Source organism: Desmodus rotundus, chromosome 9 (assembly GCF_022682495.2).
Source record: "Desmodus rotundus isolate HL8 chromosome 9, HLdesRot8A.1, whole genome shotgun sequence".
Taxonomy (NCBI): domain Eukaryota; kingdom Metazoa; phylum Chordata; class Mammalia; order Chiroptera; family Phyllostomidae; genus Desmodus; species Desmodus rotundus.
Window position 1 is genome coordinate 72,759,517 of NC_071395.1, and position 15,827 is coordinate 72,775,343.

General features: G+C 42.8%; 1 protein-coding gene across 1 annotated transcript; it reads right to left on the reverse strand.

Moving 5' to 3' along the window:
* Nucleotides 1–254: 254 nt before the first annotated feature.
* LOC112308733 (allograft inflammatory factor 1) lies at nt 255–935 on the reverse strand. Its single transcript, XM_045198944.3, has one exon. The coding sequence runs from the start codon at nt 676–678 to the stop codon at nt 397–399; it is 282 nt and encodes a 93-aa protein (XP_045054879.2). The 5' UTR covers nt 679–935; the 3' UTR covers nt 255–396.
* Nucleotides 936–15,827: the final 14,892 nt, after the last annotated feature.

Below are 15,827 nucleotides of genomic sequence, written 5' to 3' on the forward strand. Positions count from 1 at the left end.
TCTCAGACAAATGTAGATTCTGTGACATTCATAGGCTCGAGGTTACAAAAGAACAATTCTTAGAATTATGAAACCAACTCTTCTAATATTAATGAAAATTTCTTTGACACTTTTAAGAGGGGAAAAGAATCTGAAACCCAGTTTTAGCAGGACAGATAACGGATAAGTAAATATTTAACTTACATTTTATGGCTGCTCTAATATTTCCTTACCTTCTTTCTTATCGTTCTGAGAAACAAATGCTCATGAGTAGCCCAAGGCTTTGTGTTCTTTTTTTCTTTTTTTTTTTTTTTTTTGCAGAAGGAGGAGAATTTATTTTGGTTTGACTTTGGCTCACAATCTTGTCTTCTTTTTTTGTGTTGGGGTTATTAGAAGCACCTTCGATCCCACCACAAATCAGGGCAACTCAGAGATAGCTTTCTTGGCTGGAGGACCCTTTGGTTTCTCCTGCTCCCTTGCTTTCTCCTCGTACGTCAGGATCATTTTTAGGATGGCAGATCTCTTGCCCAACATCATCCTCAGAAAGTCAGAGTAGTTGAAAGTCTCCCCAGAGCCACCGGAAACCTCCTTGATTAACTTCTTTAGTTCCAGGTGGGTCTTGGGTACCCCGAGTTTCTCAAGCATTCGCCTCAGAGACATAATATCGATATCTCCGTTTCCATTCAGGTCAAACTCCATGTATTTTTTCTTGAAGGCTTCCAGTTTGGAGGGCAGGTCCTCATCACTGCTGTACTTGGGGTCATCCAGGAATTGCTTGTTGATTTCATTCAGGCGCTCTTCCTTCCTGGCCTTCAGCAGCCCAAAGGTTTTTCCTCCTGAGGGGACACAAAGGCTAATGTATCCTCACCCCCAGACCAGGCCAGGGCCATCACAGTTGTGCCTCCCTAGGCCAGCTAACTGCCCTCCTAGCCCCTGGCCCACGCCGTTGGCTCCTCGCTCACATTTTCAGGCTTTGTGTTCTCTAAGCACTTCAATCTGCATCAAAGGTATATGGTTTATAGGTTTTTAAATTCCACAGGGTGGGGTGGATTTTCAGATCACAGGTGGAGAAGATGAAGTGAGAAGGAAGAGGAACAGTGGAGCAAAGGGGGCCGCGCCACCCAGTGGAGGGAAAAGAAACACATTGCTCTGATTCTGATTCTCTGCTATTAACTGAGGCACAGCTGGCCCTCTGCCTGGTTTTGCTCTACAAATAATTTCTGTTTCAGAAGCTTTTCCTGTTGTAAAACCCTGGGAGGGAGCTATGCTTCCTTTCACAGTACGTACATCTGGCACCAGAGGGAGGCTTGCAGGGACAGGGAGCCTTCCTGAGCCCTGCCTTCTTTCAAGGACCGGACAGACTACAGACACCCTTTTTGGGTGTCTTCCCAGGCTCAGGCTCCTTTACGCAGTACATGCCGCCGGCGTGGGGAAAGGAGGAGGCTTCCTGGGCAAGCATGATCCTCCTCGTGCTGTTACTTGTCTCCTTTTAAGGGCATTTATTTAGTTTGTGTTCTCACAAACAAATAAGATGTTCCCTGGAGAACTGGACAATCAGGGGAACTTCAAGACAGGGGCATCTGCTTTCTGCACAGCTGTGCAAGGGGGAAGGGAAGGGAAAGATAGGCTTGGAAAACTTGAGCTGGTTTTATATTTCCCATAAACGAACACTACAGCTAACCCTCATCACACGCAAGCACTCCCTTACAGTTGAGAGGGGTTCACAACAGTAACCATGGAGACTAAGTGAAGACTACATTGCACCCAAAAGCAGCATTCGGTATTGGAACGCTGAGCCCAGACGTGAAGACAGGCAAGTGGAGTAAAGAGTATCAACGCCAGAAACCCCCAAATCTGTAGAGAATTTTTATGAGTTTATCTGAGCCAAATGGATGACATATGCCAGGGAGCAAGATCACAAATCTTCAGAGAATAATGGTTTTGTAGTTTTCTTTTTTATGCATTTGAAATTGAGAGAAGGTCAGGAAAATTACGAGGGGGTGAGGGAAAGCAGAGAGGGGATGGGATTACAGGGTAGTTGAGATTGTGTGCTCTCCTGAGGGTGGTCGTGTGTTAGAAGCAGGAGTCTGACATGGGCATTTCAAAGGTGTGCCGACCTAGATGCATAGGAACAGTAGACAGGACTTGCTTAAGGCAAAGATAAGCCTTTTACTCAAGAAGTTATATGCCTGAGGTGTGAGCACTCACCATGACCTTGCCCAGTTAGGAATTTATGATCAGATCACACCGTGAGGTGACTCCATAGAGCCCCCCACAGGAGGGCCAGTGGTCAGGCTTTTTCGAGCTTTAGACATTTGACTAAATCATTGAAGCTCTGAGTTTATGAGAGACAAAAAGAAGCAATCCCAATACATTATATGGCCCCATTTACATGAAATATTCATGATAGGCATATCTCCAGAGACAGGAGTAGATGAAGGGTTGCTGGGGGCTGGGGTGGGGTGGAGGATGGAGAGACTGCTAATGGGCACAAAGTTTCTTTTTGGGATAATGACAATGTTCTTTAAGTAGATTATGGTAATAAAATCATTGGATTTGTACACATTCGGGGGTGAAAATTGTGATATGTGAATTATATCTCAAGCTATTAAATAAAAACTCTTTCCCCCTCCAAAAAAGCAAATTCCACCTGTAAATATAGTAGAGGAAAACATCCCCATTGAGGATGGAGTTATAGGTGAAATAAGATGGACTGTGAGCAGATGGTTGTTGAATTTGGGTGATGAGGACTTGGGGGTACATTATATTATTCTCTCGACTTTGGTATATATTTGAAAATTTTCATAGTAAGAAGTTAAACAAAATTTTAAAAGTGAAAATGCACACAAAACACCTAAAAATTCTGTGAGAGTTCTGGCCAGGTAGCTCAGTTAGGTGGAGTATCGTCCTGATATGCCAAGGTTGCTGGTTCAATCCCCAGTTAGGGCACATACAAAAAGCAACCAACGAATGCATCAATAAGTGAAACAACAAATCGATGTCTCTCTCTCTCTCTCTCTCCCCCCCTCCCTCCCCCTTCCTCACTTTCTCTAAAAAGCAATTACAAATTTTAAAAATATTTAAAAATTCTGTGAGAAATGACAGGACATCAAAGGGAGGATGGTAAAGGCAGAAACTGACAGCTACCACCTAAAGAAGGGCCATCACAAGTGTCAGGGACCATGAAACGAGTGGGTCCTTTTGTGGCCATTGAGTACTTGGCCAGCCCAAGTGGAGAAATTTAGAATGTGGATAGTTGACAATTTACACCCTCACCGATTTTGCTTTTCTTTATTCAATTATTAATTTATAGAAACAAAAAATGGGCAGGAGAATGGAGAGGCAAAAATGATCTCTGCTGCCCTGACTGGTGTGGCTCGGTGGGGTGGATACTGTCCTCCTGCACACTGAAAGGTCGCTGGGTCAATTCCCAGTCAGGGCGCATGCCTGGGTGGCAGGCCAGGTCCCTGGCTGGGGTGTGCTTGAGGGGGGCATGTGAGAGGCAACCGCTCAATGTCTCTCTGGCACATTGATGTTTCTCTCTCTCTCTCTCTCTTCCCCTCTCTCTAAAGATAAATACATGAAATCTTTAAAAAATGATCTTTGCTGTCTTTTTGAGATGAAATGAGGAGATGAAAACAATTACAGCCAAACCTCAGATATATAGTGGGTTCAGTTCCAGACCACTGCAATAAAGCAAGTATCACAATAAAGCGAGTCACACTAAGTTGTTGGTTTCCCAGTGCGTGTAAAAGTCATGTTTATAGTATACTGCAGCCTATTAAGTGTGCAATAGCATTATGTCTAAAAAAATTACATGCCTTAATTTAAAAATACTTTATTGCTAAAACACGCTAACCATCATGTGAGCCTATTAAAAAAAGGAATACATTTGCTTGGAGCAGGGTTGCCACAAATCATAAATTTATTTTTAAAAAACTGCAGTATCTGCAAAGAACAATAAAGCAAAGAGCAACAGTATGCTTGTACTCTGAAAATAACATGATTTAAAAAACCAACACTATATGAAAGGTTACGTACAGTGAAGAGCACGTCTCCCTCCTGTGGTGGACCCCAAGTTTTATCCCTAGAGACAATCACCATCATCATCATCTGTTCTTATAAATGAGTGTAGATTGTGTGTGTATGGGCACACTTATCTTTATATATAATGATATATATAATACATAATGCATATATATAAACAGTCTTTTGCACTTTGCTTTTTAAAAAATATTTTATTTATTTATTTTCAGAGAGAAGGTAAGGGAGGGAGAGAAACATCAATGTGTGGTTGCCTCTTGCACATCCCCAACTGCAGACCTGGCCTGCAATCCAGGCTTGTGCCCTGACTGGGAATCGAACCAGAGATCCTTTTGTTTACAGGCCAGCACTCAATCCACTGAGCCACACCAATCAGGGTTGCCAGACTTCTTAATTCCACCTACGTCCAGGAGGCCCTTCCTGGTGGTTTTAGCTTTTAGCTCATTGAGTTTCGACTGCTCCTCTTTTTGCTTCTGTTTTGCTTCTGTTCCCTTATCTGGGCTGGACACTGAGTAGCTGAGATCAGTCACAAGGTAACTCCATGCTCACACGGCAGACTCCACTAAAAGTTCTGAACTCTGAGGCTTGGCGGAGCTTCCCAGGTTGGCAGCACTTTGCACACGTGTCACACACCGTCTGACACAAAGCTCTGGGAGAACGAAGCGCTGTCCATGTGATTCTCCTGGCAACAGACAACTGGAAGCTGGAGTCTAGTTTCTCCTGGACTCCGCCCCATGGGCCCCTTCCCTCTGTTGATTTTCATCTGTATACATTCACTGTAATAATCGTGACTGTAAGTATTACGGCTGACTGTTTGGTGAGTCCTTCTAGTGAACCATCAAACCTGAAGGTCGTCTTGGGGCCTCAACACAGATACTCACACAGGGGACCCCAGGAAAAGCGGAACAGGAAGACTTCAGGTTGTTTTGGATCCAGGGTGGCTGAAAGGGCCTCTTCTTCTCTTTAAAGATAATTTTCAGTCACAGAACTTTATTTTTGAACCAATTGTAAGTACCCAAAAATAAAAGTTCAAAATACAAACACACACCAAAAAGGGGACACAAACAGCTGTAGCTGTCTCTATGCTGCCAATTCTAGTGACTCAAAAGGGATTCCACCGAATGTCGAACGAAGGGTATCTCTGGCTAGAGGTGAGGCAAGGCCCTCGTTGTTTGGTGTTGGCTTTCTTGGAGGAACCCACTTGTGATTTTGCCATATCCCTAGTCTTAATGATCAAAGCTTCCCTATGCCAGAGGAAAAGACTAGGGCTGAATACTTAAGTGTGGTGTCTTGTCTAACATTCTTATCATCTCGGAAAGTCTCAGTAATTATAAAAGTACACCACTTACTGGAAAAAGTGCCTGTCAACCTGTCAATGGTGACTCAATAAGACTTATTGGATGGCTAATACCTAAAACTTCACCTCTACTTGTTTCTCTTTCACCTCAGAAACTTATGACCTTGATTAAGCCCCTCTCGTTACTAGCCTGGTGACCATTTCAAGCAGGGCTAGCCGGGGAGCCCAGCTCGTCTCAATCCAGGAGCTTGAAGGTCTCCACCTTGCCCTCCCACGCTGGGCATTCCTGTCTCCTGTTCAGACAGCAGTGAAGGAAGACTCCGACCAGCCCCCGTGTTTAACGTAGCATCGCCAGCATTCCCCCTTCTTTTCTACCTGTGATGCTACTCAGGCATAAGGGTGTGAGGGCTGTCTTCCTATCCCTTTCCCCATCGTCTCTACTTGATCTTCCATTCTTTTTATCCATATTTTTTTCTAAAAGTATTCTTTAAAACCAAAACTGGAGTTCTTATATGGTGTATCGGCTGGATTGTGACTTAAAATGAGTAACAGAGACCTGAAATACCAGTGGCTTACGCATGATTTAAGTTTATTTTTCTCTTACGTAAAAGTCCAGAGGTGGAGGACTCCAGGTTTCTGTGGAGACCCTGTGGCCAACCGGGATTGAGGCTGTTCCTGGCTCCACCCCTTCTCACCCCAGGGCACAGCCTCAGCCTCCAGGTATAAGGTGGAGTGCCTGTCATCCAGGACACATTCCAGGCAGGGAATGGAGGAAGGTACTTGCCACGTGTCTCTTAAGGAAATTTCCCACAAGCTGCCACTTCCATTGTCCCCTGTGGACTCATGTTCCCTCAGCCAAGGCTAAGCCACATGGCCACACCCAGCTCAAGGAAAACTGGGAATTTTACTCTTCACTGCAAGCCACCTTGTGCCCAGCTAAACCTCTAGGATGCTTAGAGGGGTGGGGGTTATTGGGACAGACAACCACCAGTTTCCATCACAACTGTCATCACTTCTCACATTTTTCTCTTTTCTATCTCCACCAGGGCTCATGTTTCACTGCTGTATTTGCCAGCAGAAATGGCTTGTCTGATTGGGATGTGGGTTAGAATATTATTTATGATAATAAGTAATATACTAACATACTGTTATATGGTATGTGTTTTTTTCCCTACCTTAATAAAATGTTATCTGGTATTTTTTAAAGGATTTTATTTATTTAGTTTTTAGAGAGGGGTAGGGAGGGAGAAAGAGAGGGAAAGAAACATCAATGTGTGGTTGTGTGCCCCCTACTGGGGGCCTGGCCCGCAACCCAGGCGTGCCCTGACTGGTAAGCAAACCTGTGACCCTTTGGTTCACAGGCCAGCACTCAATCCACTGGGCCACATCAGCCAGGGATCTGGTATTATTTTTATCCTTACCTGAGGACATTTTTTTTTCATTGCTTTTAGAGAGAGAGGAAGGGAGAGAAACATCATGTGAAAGAGAAGCATTGATTGGTTGCTTCCCACATGCACCCCGACTGGGGATCCTATGCACCCAGACTAGGATCGGGGCTCGAACCCAAAACCTAGGTATGTGCCTTGACCGGGATTCGAACCTGCTACCTTTGGGTCATGGGCCCATGCTCCAACCAACTGAGCCACACCAGCTAGGGCTGTCATCTGGTCTTTAAAAATTAACTTTAAAAAAAATTAATTGATTTTAGAGAGAGAGAGAGGAAGGGAGAGAGAAACGTTGATTTGTTGTTGCACTTATTCATGCATTCATTGGTTGATTTCTTGTTTGTGCTCTGACCAGGGATCGAAGCTGCAACCTTGCTGTATTGAGACGATGCTCTAACCCACGGAACTACCCGGCCAGGGCCTTATTTGATATTTTAAACACAGATACAGAAGCAGTTAAAACTTTACAGTCTTAACTTTGCTTAGCCAGATCCTTTATATAAAGGATTCTTAATTTTCCTCCTCATCTTTAGCTGATGTGAGTAAATCATTGAGAAAATGTATCACTTTAATTTTGTATTGACTTATATTGTTTATGATTAATACTAGTACTCTATGGTTAACCATATGTGGCTTAATTATTAAAAACAAACCTATTTACATATCTCAGTATACATGTTTTAACATGTCCCTTGATATAGAAATAATTAGGAAAAAAACCCTAGACATCGACCTATCTGTAGTTTGAGTTTTATGGCTTTGCTGAAATGTGAACTCTGACTTAAGACACCCTATCTGTACGAAGTGGCAGCTGCGTCAGGTGGCCAAGTGCTCCTCCTCCCTTTTCAACCGCTTTGCCCACTGCAGTTGGACTCTGATTTGCAGGCTTGTGGCGCCACCTAATGCCCAGTGAGGACACTGTCTTTTGTGCATCCCGCTTTTTGTGCATTATCTCGTTTAATTCTCACCAGAACTCTATGTACTAATGTTACCACATTTTACAGGACAGGACACTGAGGCCCAAAGCTCAGGCCATCTTCCCACGTGTGCAGAGGTAGTAAGTGGTAGAAGCCCCAGGGTAGTGCGGGGCTGTCTCCAAAGCTCATGCTGTATCAGTGGTTCTCAACCCTAGAAAGCTCTTGTAAAAAGTATAAATTTTTAACTTAATTGACCTGGGGGGAAGCATGGTATTATAGACCAAATTGTTATCTTACCCAAATTCATATGTTGAAATCCTTGCCCCCAAAGTGACTGCATTGGGAGATAGGGCCTTTATGGAAGTAATTAAGGTTAAATGAGGTCATAAGAGTGGGGCCCAAATCCAATCTGACTGATGTCCTTTTAAGAACATGAAGAGCCCTGGCCAGGTAGCTCAGCTGGTTGGAGCCTTGTCACTGATATGCCAAGGTAGGGGGTTCGATCCCCAGTCACGGCACATGCAGGGATCAACCAATAAATGCGTGAATGTACGGAGCAACAAATCGATCTTTCTCTCTTTCTTTCCCCCTTCCTCCCTCTCCCTCTAAAAATCAACAAACTTTAAAAAATGTTTTTAAAAGAAGAAGAGCTACTAGCAATACTCCTGCATAAAGAAAAGGGCACGTGAGGTCACATTAAGGAGGCAGCCATCTATCTACAAGGCAAGGAGAGAGGCCTAGGGAGAAACCAGCCCTGCTGACACCTTGAGTTTGGACTTCCCAGCTTCAGAACTGTGAGGAAATACATTTCTGTTGTTTGAACCCCTTAGTCCATGATACTTTATTATGGTCGTCCTAGCAGACTAATGCACATGGACATCGTTGTTGTTTTGGGTTTTTTTTAGCTCCCCACATAATTCTAGGGTATATCTAGGTAAGAATACCTTTGGTGGTAAGTCTGAAAGAAAACCCTACGAGAAGAGGCAGTGTTGGGTTCTGGGGTAAAAATGGGCTAACCATCTTTAGAATCTTGGAAGAATTCAGATGGTTCTCTCAATAACTCTGTCTGTGCCCACATTTCCTTTTATTCGTATCCTATTTACTCAACACCAGTACTTAAGATAAATAAAATCTGCTTCTTATCTGCTTTGCTTTTGTTTTATGACTAGTACTGCCACAGTATTGTTTTACGCTGCTTATTGCAAGGGTGTGCTATTTCACGTGTGTTATTGGACAAACAACATTTTTGTGGGTTGTTAGGAGACCTCACCCAACATCCGTAACAATGTTCCTAGGGCCAATAAATGTATTTCAGGGTTTAATAACCAAATTAAAAAGGGATTTGGTAGCGTCTCCTGAATGTAGGTTTAAGGATGTCTGTACACCTGTGTGTCTTGGAATGTGTTTACTGAAATATTTATTATTAGTTCTACTGAGTGTGAATTTCAGCATCCAGGCTGGCTGTGCTACCTGGATACTGAATTTAAATTGACAGTCTTGTTCCTCAGAGTTGAGGTGACACTTAGATTTAGCGATGCTTTAATACATCAGAGTCACCTGGGGATTAAAATACAGATAGCTCTGCCCCCTTCCTAGGCCTTCTAAACCACAGTCTCCTGAGGTGGGCCCCGGAAACCTGGAATCTGTCTTCTGTTTGCCAGGGGATCAGCCTTATAATTGTGTGGTGTTACTGGACACATTTTACGCGATATTGAGTAATTTGAAAGCATATGATATGAAATTCATTTTATACACCAAAATTGAAGTAAAACCAATCCCCTCAAATTCAAACCAAATTTCAAGAACCACAGTTTGAAAGCTTGTGAAGGAAACTGTACACTGTTCACACCAATGTCTCCTCCACTGATAGACATGTGCCCACCTCCTTCGTATCGGAACTGAGCGGTGGTTTTGATTCGCTTCTGCACCTCCTGTGGTCGTGTTGTGCAATGTCCTTTATTTTAAAATATTCCGTATGTCACAGCCAAGAGGAGTCTAAAGAGACATAACTAGTAAATGTAATGTGTATCCTAGATGGGATCCTGGAATCAGAAAAGGATATGAGGTAAAAACTAGAAATCTGAGTAAGTTATGGACTTTAGTTAATAGCAATGTATCAGTTGGATCATTAATTACAACAAATGGCTCCAGCTGGTGTGGCTCAGAGGGTTGAGTGCTGGCTGCGAACCGAAAGGTTGCCGGTTCAGTTCCTATTCCGGACACATGCCTGGGTTGGGGGCCAGTTCCCTGGTTAGGTGGGTGCTAGGGCAGCCAATCGATGTTTCTCTCCCTGTCTTTCTCTCTCCTTCCGCCTCTCTCTAAAAATAAATACCAAAAATACTTTTAAAAATTTTGAAAAATTATAATAAATGTACCACACTCATGAAAGATGTGAATAGGGGAAATTGGATATGGGGTATATGGAACTCTGTACCACTTTTGCAATTTTTCTATCAACCTAAAACTCTTCTAAAATTAAAAGTTTACTATTTTTTCCAGTTTTATTGAGATGTAATTGACATATAATGTATTGGTTTAAAATGTGCAGTATATTGTACAGCATAATGATTTGATGTATGTATATATTGTGAAAAAGTTTACTTAAAATAAAAAATATTACAACGATGGCAAAATGTAGTTATAATTTTTAATATTTTATAGTATATAATATAACCCTTGCATTTATTACATAATTGTGATAATGTTAGCACTGAAAAAATACATATAGAAATCTTACTTTAAAGTGGAAATAAGATGTAATTAAACTCCATGGAAAAGTGTTAATGGCTGCCATGCTACCTGGTTCTACACATTTAGGAAAGAGTACCCTGTGAAATCACAGAGACAATAAACATGCCTTAACGCTGAACACACCGAGTGATTCCTGGTGTGCAGGCCACATGATGATACCACTTCACTTTATATTCATTCCCATGGGGAAATAGTTTTAAATTATGTGATGGCTTTAGAAATTTGTTTCGTGCCTAAAACTGGTAGCTCTGTACTCAGGGTTTTCATATCTAAGGCGTATATCAGGGGCAAATGTGGCACACCTGATTCCATTTTCAGATAGCGGAACCAAGAGGTTAAGCCACTCTATTAAGGTCCCAGAAATAGTAAATATGTGGCAGAGCCAGGACCAGATTCCAGGTCTTGTGATGTTTCATCCACTCTGCAGCAGCAGGAACTGGTCCTTAACCCTTTAAAGGGTATGCCAGCCTCTCTTCTTCCTTCCTGTCAGGATGCTACTTTCACTCAGGTGTCTACACCTGTCTGGGGCCCCTGACCTCCAGAAAAGACAACCATTCTTCAGGTGGCTCCTCAGTAGTCTAACCTGAGGGGTTCTCAACTTGGGGGCACATTGGCATCACTCCGGGAGTCTCACCTCCAGAAATTCTGAGATATTTGGTCTACAGAGAAGCTTGGGATTAATTTTGTCCTTGCCCTAAAATTATGTTATGTTGTTGCTTAATATTGCTACCAAACAACAGAAAACGATCTGTCCATTAAACCTGCTTCAGAGAGGGCCACTGGAGTTTTGATTGGATGTAATTTCTGTTGATCATATCAGAAGCCAGAACCCTTTTCCCTTTGAAGCAGACATCTGGCTTTAGCCTACAGTCTTTGGGTCTTCTCCCCACAAGGTAGAAGTTCTACATCTCAGGATATGAAACAGAATACACCTTGCTGGTTGGTCTAGGTTGAATAGCAAGTCACACAAGCTAAGGGCTAGAATAAACCTAATTATATCCAAATGTGGTGTGCTCTTGTTTTGAGTAAGCTAGTCCAAAGAAGCAGAATAGTCCTTTGACTGGCCTCTCTTTTTTTAATTGAAATTATTGGGGTGACATTGGTTAATAAACCTTTGGTCTCCGAGTGGGCTGAAATAGCCACTGCGTGTTGTAATTTAACACTTAGGCTTTGTGAAGACAAGGGAGAACCCTGATTTTGATAAGGCCTGATATAATCATATACGTCCCTCTGCATTATGCCTAGTCTCCTGCAAGTTCAGCCCCCATGTGCCCTCATCTGAACAACACACATTTCATATTAAGCACTATTTATTAGAATGCTGGGAGGTATTACCTACTTACCTGATTTAGAGATGCTTGTCCATCTCCCCCAGTGATGCTGTTTTTCCCTTTGTGGGCTCTGGCAACTTTCAGCGATTGCCCGCCAGTGCTGGAGATGACCCCAGATTCTTCTAACAGCTTGGTGCCAAAGATACTGCCTAGATCAATGTGTCCTCCCTTGGGTCCAGCACAGTAGGTCAAACTACACACTCAATCATGAGTAGGGAAGGGTCTAGTTAGGAATGTGTAACTTTATAGGTGGTCCCATCCAAAAATAAATGCTGAAATATATAAAACAAAGAGATAAAAAAGTGAGTTCAGTGTAACAAGAAAGAGAAAGGGAACAGAAACTAAGATGTATTTGAAATACATCCTTGCACACACCAGCACCTCACACTGGTTGATCACATACTTCATCCCAATTCTATTTGAGAATCCTCCCTACTTTAAGCTTCTTATCATCAAGATCGACCAACATCATTAACCAACCACCTTGTTGTCACAGTTTTTTTTTTAAAGATCTTATTTTCATTTTTAGAAAGAAGGGAAGAGAAGGAGAGAGGGAGAGAAATATCAGTTGTGGTTGCCTCTTGTGCACCCCATACTGGGAACCTGGTCTGCAACCCAGGCATGTGCCCTGACTGGGAATCAAACTGGAGATCATTTGGTTCACAGCCTGTGCTCAATCCACTGAGCTACACCAGCCAGGGCTGGTTGTTACAGTTTTTAAAGTATATTTTATTGATTATGCTATTACAGTTGTGCCAATTTTTTCTCCTTTATTCCCCTCTACCCTGTACCCACCTCCCATCATCATTCCCTCACCTTAGTCCATGTCTATGGGTCATATATATAAGTTCTTTGGCTTCGTCATTTCCCATACTGTTCTTAACCTCCCCCTGTCTATTTTGTACCTACCAATTATGCTTCTTATTCCCTGTACCTTTTCCCCCATTTTATCCTCTCCTCCTCCCCTCTGATAACCCTCCATGTGATCTCCATTTCTGTGAATCTGTTCCTGGTCTAGTTGTTTGCTTAGTTCATTTTTGTTTTTGTTTTTGTTTTGTTTGTTTAGGTTCAGTTGTTGATAGTTGTGAGTTTGTTGTCATTTTACTGTTCATATTTTTGATCTTCTTTTTCTTAGATAAGTCCCTTTAACATTTCATATAATAAGGGCTGGGTGATGATAAACTCCTTTAACTTGACCTCATCTGGGAAGCACTTTACCTGCCCTTCCATTCTAAGTAATAGCTTTGCTGGATAGAGTAATCTTGGATGTAGGTCCTTGCCTTTCATGACTTTGAACACTTCTTTCCAGCCCCTCCTTGCCTGTAAGGTTTCTTTTGAGAAATCAGCTGATAGTCTTATGGGAACTCCTTTGTGGATAAATGTCTCCTTTTCTCTTGCTGCTTTTAAGATTTTCTCCCTATCTTTAATCTTGGGTAATATAATTATGATGTGCCTTGGTGTGTGCTTCCTTGGGTCCAGCTTCTTTGGGACTCTCTGAGCTTCCTGGACTTCCTGAAAGTCTATTTCCTTTGCCAGATTGGGGAAGTTCTCCTTCATTATTTGTTCAAATAAGTTTTAAATTTCTTGCTCTTCCTCTTCTCCTTCTGGTACCCCTATGATTCGGATATTGGAACATTTAAAGTTGTCCTGGAGGCGTCCTGAAGCCTCTCCTCATTTTTCTGAATTCTTGTTTCTTCATTCTGTTGTGGTTGAATGTTTATTTTTTCCTTCTGCTCCAAACTGTTGAGTCCCAGTTTTCTTCCTGTCACTGTTGGTTCCCTGGGCATTTTCCTTTATTTCACTTTGCATACTCTTCACCTTTTCCTCTATTTTGTGACCATACTCATTTCTGTGAGAGTCCTGATTACCAGTGTTTTGAACTCTGCATCTGATAGGTTGGCTATTCATGTAAGCCAAATGTTGGCTATGTAAGCATCTTTGTTGCTTAATTGTATTTTTTTCTGGAGCTTTGATTTGTTCTTTCATTTGGGCCATATTTCTTTGTCTCATGGCATCTGTTACGTTGTAAGGGGCGGAGCCTTAGGTATTCTCCAGGCCCAGACAACCCACGTTGCTGCTGCGTTGTGGTGCTGTACATGGTGGAGGAGTCTAAGAGGGAACAATGCCACTTACTTGGCTCTTGCCCCACTTTCAATCACTTCCTCTGCTACCCACAAGCAAATTGGGCCCTTCTTGTGCTGATTCCCAAGTGAGTGGGTTTGTGTACGTTCTAGGACCCTGTGGGTCTCTCTAGTGAACTCTCTTGTGAGGCTGGGAGTTTCTCCCACTGCCTTAACCCCCACAAGTTTTTTCAGTCAGAGGTTTTGAGGTTTTATTTCCCCACGCTGGAACCCTTGGTTGCTTGGTCTGTCTCACTCCAGAGTTGTTCCTCCCAGTTTATCTACATGCAAAAGTGAGACCGCCAGCTCTGACAGCTGTTGCCTCACCTGGTCCTCCAGCTGCTGCCTTGCTGCAAGTCCTCTCCACCCCAGCTGCCCATCTCCACCCCTCCTACTGGTCTGGATGAATGTTTCTTCTTTAACTCCTTGGTTGTTGTACTTCCATTCAGTTCTATTTTCTGGCAGTTCTGGTCACTTTTGTTTTTAAATTTGTTGTTGTCCTTCTTTTGGTTGTGTAAGGAGGCAAAGTGTGTCTACCTATGCCTCCATCTTGGCTGGTGGTTGTTACAGTTTTGTTTACTGACCCTCAGATGTTACACAGAACTTGTGGACTCAAGTGTCAGCCAACATTCCTTATGCAACCCTATGAAAAAGTAGTCAACCGTGATAACTATTGATGTAATGGGATGTAAGGGGCTCTGCAAAGCCAATTGGCTACATTTGTTCTTTTTACCATCTTTACCTTCTGCCCCAAACTCTTGTCATTACTCTTAGACTTCTGGGTTAAGGTACTGTTTCTGGCCACTGTTAAAATTCAAGTTAATCACAGAAGACTTCTGGTCAACATGTACAAACTGTCTCTGGTGCAGTGACTGAGGGCAGGGCAGCTTCTTATCACCAGTTTGGGGGAAGGAAAATATCTTTACAAAAGAACACAAGTTACCAGAGGTCAAATTAGCTCAAATGCCAAGAGTTGGAAAGAACGGTAGGAGCGGTCAGAGTGAGAAGAGAGGAGTCAGGGAAGGCTTTGTGGATTTGATTTGTGGAACCAGGTCTTGAAGTAGGGAAGCCAGAGAAGGCTTTGTAAACAATGTGAGGTATTCGTAAGGTTTGGATTTGTTATTGTTCTTTTAGACCATGTCTCAAAGCCCATGTTTTGCTCATGTGGGTAAGACTTATACATGATTTCATTTACTTATTTTTAGTCAGAGGAGGAGGGAAGGAGAGAGTGAGGGTGAGAAACAACAATGTGTGGTTGCCTCTAGCATGCCTACAACTGGGGACCTTTCCCACAACCTGGGCATGGGTTGTCCAGGAATTGAACCAGCAACCTTTTGGTTCACAGGCTTGTGCTCAACCTACTGAGCCACACCAGCCAGGGCTACATGATTTCTTCTATGGCATGAACACAGTGAAGTCAAGGAGGATCATTTGAATGACTCACTGCTGCAGGGGTAGAGCGAGTTTGATGGAAGGGGAAAGGCAATGAGCCCAAGATGAGTCTAGAGAGAGAATTTGTGGGTGTTTGCAGCAGAATTAAGTCTCTTGAGAGAGACCCTGAAGTAGTATCACAGTTATGGATTTCAGTGGCACTGGAACAAGGTCAGCATTGTGAGCAGGCTCATGGCATAAGCGAAAACACAGAATGAATAGTGAGTAAACAGTGTGGCAGATGGCAAATGGATCACATTCATGAGAGGAGGAAGGCAGAGTCATAGAGAAGGGATCTTATTGGAGGATTAAATAGTTCATCCAAGATTTTTTGATGGGCCATGTCTTCAGCTGGAAAAATGACACCATGAGAACAGAATTAGGAGTCATTCTGGCAGTCTCATGGTTCTCTAGTCACACTGGGAATTTATGTCCTTGTGATGGCGGGAGACATTGGGTCTTGATTTTCCTCCCATGTTATTTTCTCTAAAAAGAGCCTCAGAAATATTCAT